Source organism: Echeneis naucrates, chromosome 8, assembly GCF_900963305.1.
Source record: "Echeneis naucrates chromosome 8, fEcheNa1.1, whole genome shotgun sequence".
Lineage (NCBI taxonomy): Eukaryota > Metazoa > Chordata > Actinopteri > Carangiformes > Echeneidae > Echeneis > Echeneis naucrates.
Window position 1 is genome coordinate 1,768,375 of NC_042518.1, and position 8,269 is coordinate 1,776,643.

The window sequence follows — 8,269 nt, forward strand, 5'->3', positions numbered from 1 at the left end:
AATAAAAGATAAATAAATCCACTCCTCTGAGGGTGACACTTCTGACATGAAACACACTAAACTCAAATAAAACAGATAAACAAGTTAAACTTTATACCTTTCAGAGTATGCTTTTCTATTTGAAAGTGTTGTATTTATTGTACAGTACGTCTTTTAGGTATTTTTTATTCAGTATGTTACTTTTGCTATCTATCTATTAAAAAATAATAAATTCTTAGATACGCGTATTCATCGCAGTTATTCGTGGTGAACTAATCTGCTTAAATTGAATTAAATTTAAACATTAAAGTCAAACATGTTCTTGGATGTTTTAAGTAAAAAACAGCAGGAAAATATATCAGTTTTGTGGTGTATTGATTATGAATGTGTTTTTTTTTTTTTTTTTTTTAATTGTCTCCGATAATCGAGGTATCCCAGTCGTATGCGTTGGGGGTTTTATTTTGGAAAGCCACACCAGAAGTAGTATTTCCTCATTATCGCTGCCTTGACGTCACTGCGGTTTTTGGAGAGCGTGTGCTCGTTTTGTTGTACGTGGCCGCCGGGGAGGGAAAAGTCCCAGATAATATCTGATGTAATAAATAAACAAAGACCAATGTGGTGTGTTTTTTAATACTTTATAGGACATCTCTGTCAGACGCCATATAGTCAACTGTGTTGCCATCTAAGGACCGTTTATCCAAATGGGTGCAGTGCAGACAGTTACGCAACGCAAAATGATATATAAATATATAAAAACACGGTTGAAAATCCGACTGTAATGTTGTTGTGTGCTCCAAAATCCAACACAAAAGGAGCTGCGGGTCTGATCCGCCGCCCATTTGGCAGACAGCGACGTTAAATCATTTATAAATGGCAGTTTATATCCAACACAGTGCGGCCGAAGTGATGAATATCAAACACACCCCGCCGCTGTTGACGGTCGGTGCGGCTGCTTACTTCCGCCGGCACGTCCCGCAGGCCCGGGCGGAGACGGGGAAAGCGGCCATGGGAGAAGTTGGAGCAGCTCTCAGCGGCAGCTCATGGCTGCTTCTGATTTGGCAAACCTGCAACCTTTTCATGTCCGTGTTCTTCGCTCTCGCCACATATGTCCAGGTGAGAGTTTCAGCCCACTTCCCTCTCTGCCCCCCTCCTTTGGTTAAAACCAAACCCTGACCTCCTGTGTTGCCCCTCAGATCAATGATCCAGACGCAGGGTTATGGATGGTAAGGCCGCAGCACTGTCTCATAGTGTTGTTCCTTTGTGTGTCTTTGTGTGTGACTCATTGTGTGTCCGTTGCAGGTCGGTTATGGAGTTCCTGCACTGTTGTGTGCATTTATTGGCCTGAGGCCACGTGTGACAGGTAAAGAGACACCTGTGAGCCTGCAGCTGTGGTTCTTAGTTTGGACTTCAGTAGGTGGTGGATAAAAACCACGGAGGGAGTTTCCTGTCCTGTGACACTGACACTTCTTTCCTGTTTTCCAAATTTCACCACAAGCTGTTGAAACTCTGCTTTTAGTGGATTTCTGTGGTGTTGAAGGCGCCACCAGGTGGCTGCAGGTCGTTTTCCTTTATTTATTTATTTATTTATTTTTTTTTGGTGGGGGATATTTAGTTTGAATCGTTTTCAATGCAGAGACTTTGGCCTGGAGGAAAGTGGCTGATCTCCATGTGATGATATCCAGTGCTGTTGTTGCCATGTTGGGATGGACACTTTATAAAGAGCAGATCACACACATCTTCCACCAGGAGGAGGGCAGGTACTACACCTGACACACAGTTCACTTTTAACCTCCTCACTCAGTCTCCCTAGTGGTTAGGGTTAACAGAACAACCTTTTTAAAAAATGAGTGATACAAATTTATTGAACAAACAAAAAGAATATGCATTTGTCAGAAGTGAAATTAACATCACTGTTAAGATCTTAAAGAGTTGTTGTTGTTTTGTTTCCTGAAATAAAGGTTGTGTGAAAATAAACCAAGAATTAATTCAGTAATTCAAACTCTAAAAATAAATTTGAAAGGTGATTTGATTTTCGTTTAAAAAAAAACAAAACAAAACATCAACTAAGAAACTCAAACCTGATTCAATTAGTTTATTTTTGTGCTTTTTTTTATTTTTATTATTAATTTTTTTTTTACTTTAGGGAATTTTCTGGTCTCATGCTGACAGTTGTTTGGCTTCTCCTGTGTCGCCACTCTGGGAGGTAACGTCAAGTTGTATTCAGGGGATTTATTTCAAACTCATGGACTTGATTTTGGAAATAAAACCATCTCCATGTTCCCTGTCAGGGCTCCAGTTGGGATGCCCAGAGTTACTATAGCTGTTGCCATAACAGTGTTCCCCTTCGTGGCCTGGCTTTACTACTACATCAACAAGGAGCTGAGAGTCAACTGGCCTTCACATTGTAAAAACGCTATTTAGACGGCAACACCGCTCCTGTTTTTTTTTTACTTGATTAAATGATAATTGTGTGGTGGTTTTCCAACTGAAAATCCTGGACCAAATATGGGAAGTACCATTTTTCAGTATCACTGTACACAAACCAGGCAGCCAAGGTGAAATTTAATATTGTAATCAATGATATTTAACTGTATTGCATCAATATCACACATATTCAATTTCTATTTGACTGAAGAGTTATTTTGTTATAGATTTTTTTTTTTTTTGTAATTTCTGTTTTTCAATTGAAGTGCACTGTGTAAATAATATTGAATGTCAAAATAAAAATGCAAATCAGGCCGGTCTGTATGATTTCCACCTGTTAAACTTTTAGTTTTAGTTAAGATATCATGCCGTGGTTTAAACTGTGACCATATCCTAATGTGGGAAATGTAATATATTTGTTAAGAAATCAAAAAACAAACAGGAAATTACTAAAAACGAAATCATATCAAGTTAATATACACGTCAAGGTACTGTATACGTTCATTTGTGTCTAAATGTGTATTTGGAATTGATATCTTTATTTATACTAACATAAAAGTAAAAACAAATTATTTTTTATTTAAAAATCAAACATTACTATTATTACTTTATTATCAGCAGCAGCAGCAGAGAGCGGAAGACCGAGATAATCGTAGAAGAAGATGTAAATTACGTCACTTCCTGTATCTTCGCGGGCTGATCTGAGAGCGGCCGTAAAATGGTTTTAATCCGCCATCTTGTTCCGCCATGAGAGGAGCCGCTGATCCGGGAACAGCGGACCCTTCTCCGCGTCGTTTCCCGTTTTATAAACTCATTCAGCGCTTCCCGGTCCTGCCGAGGCCCGAACATGGCACACAGTCTCCTACAGCACCGCTTCATCCGCAGAAACCTCCAAGTTTTACAGACGTGCTTCGTCAGATTCACGCGCGGCGCGTTCCGGGGAGACGCTGCGGCCAAAGAGACACCTTCCCCGGGGAGAGTCTGCTCCTGCTGCCCGGTAGGTCAAAGCTCATTTAACATATTATGACATAACATATTATTATTATTGATATTCTATCTTTAAAACTCATTAAAAATGTGTCTGTTTCAATTTAGTCTTTTTATTTTTATTTTAACAGACAGTCTGAAGCTGTCCACATAAAAAGGAAAAGATCACCTTAAATTGGCAGATTTTTGAATGGAGTTCGGTTGCTGTGCTCAATGTCTGACCAGGTGTGTTTTCCTGTGTTACTCCCTGACAGGTGAACGTCAGCCGGTGGTTCACAACAAATCCACACCGCTCAAGAACATTTTCCTCTTTGCCTCCTCCACCAGGGCCGCAGGGCGAGCCGAAGAAGTTAGGGGTAAGTAATGAAAGCACACAAAAAGGTCATTAATCTCCAGGATTGATGGGTCTCCGGTAAAAGCTCAACGTAATTCATTCTACCGCTTATCTGTTTCCGGGTCACGGGAGGGGGCTGGAGCCGATCCCAGCTCACTCTGGATAGGTCAGGGGTCACCCTGGACAGGTCTCCAGTCCATCACAGAGACCAACAACCACTCACACTCACTCAGACTCACTCAGACCTACGGACAGTTTAGAGCCACCAATGAACCCAAACATGGTGTCTTTGGACGGTGGGAGGAAACCCCGGCAGGCACAGGGAGAACATGCAACCTCCGTACAGAAAGGCCCCAGGCCAGGAACCGAACCCGCAACCAACATTGTGGGGCAACAGCACTAACCACTATGCTGCCCTTTAACATAATAAACTAGTTAAAAATCACTTCCTTACAAACGTTGGGAAAGTTTTCAGGTGTTCTCCTAAAAGCCAAATTCTAGAGACATTATTTGTTATGGAATCAACAGAAACTGCTTCTGCGAGTTTTATTTTTAATGGTGCATATGAGTGAACTGCCATTTAGGAAAAACAGTGCTCACACTTAAGACATTAAGTGAAATATTGAAATGAAATATTAATTATACATTATAAAATAGAATAAAATGTTATAAGTACTCTGGGAGCAAAAACACATCTCTGCCACAATTAGGAGCACAACAATGCATTAACAGAAACCTTTCAGTGAGACGATAGGAGCTATAATGATGAGAGAGCACTTTGTATATTGGCGATGCATTAAACTCAAAAATAATGAGGTCATTAGATGCTTTGGGTGACGCAGGGGATAACTAGCTATTACAATGAATAGTTAATTTGTCAGCATAGACTCATTGATAAATGAGTTATTCCTTCCACAGTTCGGCATGCATACGGTTTCTAACACATTAAACTAGCTCATTATGATTCTTTTTCTTTCATTAAAGTTTGTTGGTGGGTTGAATCTGTGAAATCATCATTATATGCACATCCCAGCCTCAGGATGAACATTTCGATTTGTTTCTAGATCTCAGCCTGTAGTAAACAACCCTCTGTGATTTTCTTTTTCTTTTTCTCCTGTCAAGCCTGTAACATGGAAATCTTTAGCAATAACATTTGCTATTGGAGGAACTCTGCTGGGAGGGATGAAATATTTCAAAAAGGAAAAGGAAGAAAGTGAGTATTATTCTGGTAGTAGCAAAATACACTTCAAATGTAAAAACTGTGAGTAAGAATTTAGGAAATAAATCAGCTGTCATGTCTGAACTAAGTTATTTCTTAGTTAATAGTAGAATTAACTTTGCTTGTCTGCAGTGATTGAAAAAGAGAGGAACAAATCGATAGGAAGACCAGCACTGGGTGGTCCGTTCTCACTCACTGATCACAACAACAAGCCCGTCAAGAGCGAGGACTTCCTGGGCCAGTGGGTCCTCATCTATTTTGGGTTCACCCACTGCCCGGACATCTGCCCGGATGAATTGGAGAAGATGATTGAAGTGGTGGACGAAATTGGTAACGAAGCCAGTTTTCATCACACAGCAGGGAGACACGTAACAGGAGTTAAATTTACCAGACATCCTGTTCCTGTTTGGTTTTGTTTGCAGATAGAATAAAGTCTCTTCCGAACCTGACGCCTCTCCTTATCACCATCGATCCTGAGAGAGACACACCAGAGGCCATGGCTGCATATGTGAAAGGTATCTGTTGGCTGGATTTTCTGGATTTTCCTTTACAGATGTGTGTTAAATAAGGACAACTGAAATCCTGGCAAAAAAAAAAACCAAAACAATTTTTTCCAGAAAAATGTTTTTTTTTAAAGCTGTTGCAGCTTCAAGTCTGTCCTTAAAATGCTCCTATTATGAGACAAAACTAACCTGAAGTAATAATTTTAAAATCAACCAAACAGCCTCCAACTCTGCAGAGCTTCAAAAACCAGGATCAAAACAGATATCATCAGCATTCTGTCTGATTATCCTAAAAGAAAACTCCACCTTTTAGCTCCTTCATTCTCTTTCAGTGATATTAGTTATTTTTTTCAATCTCGTTCTCTTGAGTTTTGAATCCTCACTTAATTTTTAACAGCTATTTCGTCTGTTTTTTTTGTTTTTTGTTTTTGTTATTAATCAGGTTGTGTCTGATAGATGATCTGATTTGCTTTTCAGAGTTTTCTCCAAAGCTGATCGGACTGACAGGGACGACGGCTGAGGTGGAGCAGGTGTCCAGAGCCTACAGAGTCTATTACAGTCAGGGACCAAAGGACGAAGACAACGACTACATTGTGAGTGGAAACCCAACCTGCTTCTATTGTAGACAGTCGTCACTGCCACTAGATGTCACACTAGACCACCAGCATGAAATTACCCTGTGTACATGGGAGTGAGCGGAAAACAACTGAACTACATAAATTGACAAATGTTACCATTGTGGTGATATGTTGCTCTCCAGCTTTTTTGTTAGTCCGCCCGTTTCGATGCTCCTGTAGCCGTCACTAATGAAAACAATGTTAATAAAAGAACGCTTGCTTGCTCCTCTCTTTTTCAGTATCTTTATTGTAACAATGCTGTTAACATGTCCATTTGCTGTAAGCTGTTTGTTTTTAGTTTATTTTCTGTCTATTTTAAATGGAGAAATAGATAAAAACTAAAACATTTATCAGTTGAAGAGTGCTGTCTCTGTCTTAACGTTTGTCTCTTCTCGTCTCAAGGTCGACCACACGATCATCATGTACCTGGTGGGACCAGACGGGGAGTTTATGGAGTATTTTGGACAGAACAAGAGAAGCCCAGAGATCAGCAGCTCGATAGCAGCACATATGAGGAAGTATAACAAAAAGTGATGGACTGACACGCTGCCTTAAGGTGGTTTTGTTCAACTTAAATCATTGCTGCAACAGTGATGTGTATTATTTATTTTTGATGTAGGATTGTATGATAATAATGTGTCTGCAATACTTTCAGTGGAGTGCAGATTAAAAAAAAAAAAAAAAGGTTTGCGGGATGGCACTTTCACATTATGATCCTTAAACAGTTCACTCTGTTGCTGCCTTCGGCTAATGTGGAAAAAGACTGCCGTTGTTCAATATATTACAGATTTTTGGTGTAAATAAAAGAAATACTTTAAGTCAAATGTAGAAAATTAACATTTGAGCATTTGATTTTGTGATAAAAACCAAAAACATTTGGATTGGTTTTGTTTGTGCCTATGAGGTTACATGTGGTTTAATGTAAAGTAAAATATAATTTGTTTACATGCAGAAAGGAAAATTTATAAAAGGTGAAGCTGGGTAATAATCAGAAACACTGCATCCATCATTAAAAGCCAGTTGACATCCCATACTCCAGACAAATCTTTCCTTATGTTAATATTTCATTGACAATGAATACCATCTAAATTTAGATTCACAAAAACATTAATTCAATCCTGAACTTCCCACCAGCCAGTTCTGATTTATTAATATCGTCTCAGGCCGAACACCTGTTGGGCTCCTCCTTTAGAAATTGGATTAGAAAAGTAAACACAGCAGTCGTTTGGCTGAGTGCTGCCAGACATCGCACTTATTCCTGGAGGAGAGAGGCCTTCCAGCTCAGACCGCCGTCACATGGGGCTCTCAGAATGGACCGTGTTGATTTTCCGGATTGATAAGTTATTTTAAAAACCCCTCGGTTCCTCTGTAGAGTCCTAATCCTGTTAATTTCAGTCAAAACAACACTAAGTGAACTGAACTCCATTAAAAATGTGAATTCAGAGCCTTCTTGACAAAGCAGAAAAAAATTGTTTATTTTAAATATTATTTATTTTCTGTCTTTCTTGGGTCGAATCACTGCAGTTTAAACAAAACGAGACCAAAGCATCAAACACCTCAGGGATCTGCCAACTGTTAACAGTCCAACAAAAAATGTTCTCAGTCTCAAAACAACACAACGGATTATTGTCAAGAGATGCAGCATATGTTCAGCTGTTATGATTAAAATATCACCAGCTCCATTTTGTAGTAATTTGTGAAGCTAAACTGCATCGGCAATGAAAGAAGTGGACGGGATTGATGTGGGACGACCCCGAGCTCTTCGTGTCTGGGCAGATCAGACCTGCTGTCAATCCAGATGCAGTTTTCTGTCATGCTCGTTGCAGCGCAGACTCACAAATGACACAGCTCAGTAAAGAAGCTGTGTCTGCTTTGACTGCCGGGTTTAATCCCCGTCCAGAAAAGCGGCCTCCGAGTGACACAAAGCCTCCAGTGTAGTGTGTAACATTTTTACAGTTTTAAAATACCGCTTTCTTCACAAATCAAAGGAAATGCTGCCTTTTCCCATTCATGTGGTTTTCAGTAGCTTTGCTCTGAAGCTGATCCCTGTCTGTCCGGCTGACCCTCTAATCCCGTACAGACCCCCCGTCCTCAGATCTATTTTCCACCAGGGTGAGACATCAGGTCTCTTCCCAGTAAAGCCAGCTGTGGGGATGGATTTTCTCCCTGCGTCTTCCCCCATCTTGCCTTGTGACCCCTAAATTCA

General features: G+C 40.1%; 2 protein-coding genes across 2 annotated transcripts; both read left to right on the forward strand.

Annotated features, from left to right (window-relative positions):
* Window positions 1-957: 957 nt before the first annotated feature.
* Window positions 958-2,709, forward strand: tmem220 (transmembrane protein 220). The gene is made up of 6 exons (XM_029509075.1): window positions 958-1,092; window positions 1,173-1,202; window positions 1,279-1,339; window positions 1,613-1,736; window positions 2,123-2,182; window positions 2,268-2,709. The coding sequence occupies exons 1-6, from the start codon at window positions 985-987 to the stop codon at window positions 2,398-2,400; spliced, it is 516 nt and encodes a 171-aa protein (XP_029364935.1). The 5' UTR covers window positions 958-984; the 3' UTR covers window positions 2,401-2,709.
* Window positions 2,710-3,144: 435 nt separating this feature from the next.
* Window positions 3,145-6,719, forward strand: sco1 (synthesis of cytochrome C oxidase 1). Its single transcript, XM_029508939.1, has 7 exons — window positions 3,145-3,400; window positions 3,645-3,746; window positions 4,847-4,937; window positions 5,076-5,273; window positions 5,366-5,458; window positions 5,924-6,039; window positions 6,466-6,719. Exons 1-7 carry the CDS (start codon window positions 3,251-3,253, stop codon window positions 6,595-6,597), a joined length of 882 nt encoding a protein of 293 aa, XP_029364799.1. The 5' UTR covers window positions 3,145-3,250; the 3' UTR covers window positions 6,598-6,719.
* Window positions 6,720-8,269: the final 1,550 nt, after the last annotated feature.

Coding starts and splice junctions, on each gene's coding strand:
- tmem220 (XM_029509075.1), top strand. CDS start 985: ATGGGAGAAGTTGGAGCAGCTCTCAGCGGCAGCTCATGGCTGCTTCTG. Junction 1,203..1,278: donor CAGACGCAGGGTTATGGATG/GTAAGGCCGCAG, acceptor TGTCCGTTGCAG/GTCGGTTATGGAGTTCCTGC. Junction 1,737..2,122: donor TTCCACCAGGAGGAGGGCAG/GTACTACACCTG, acceptor TTTTTACTTTAG/GGAATTTTCTGGTCTCATGC.
- sco1 (XM_029508939.1), top strand. CDS start 3,251: ATGGCACACAGTCTCCTACAGCACCGCTTCATCCGCAGAAACCTCCAA. Junction 3,401..3,644: donor GAGTCTGCTCCTGCTGCCCG/GTAGGTCAAAGC, acceptor ACTCCCTGACAG/GTGAACGTCAGCCGGTGGTT. Junction 5,459..5,923: donor CATGGCTGCATATGTGAAAG/GTATCTGTTGGC, acceptor TTTGCTTTTCAG/AGTTTTCTCCAAAGCTGATC.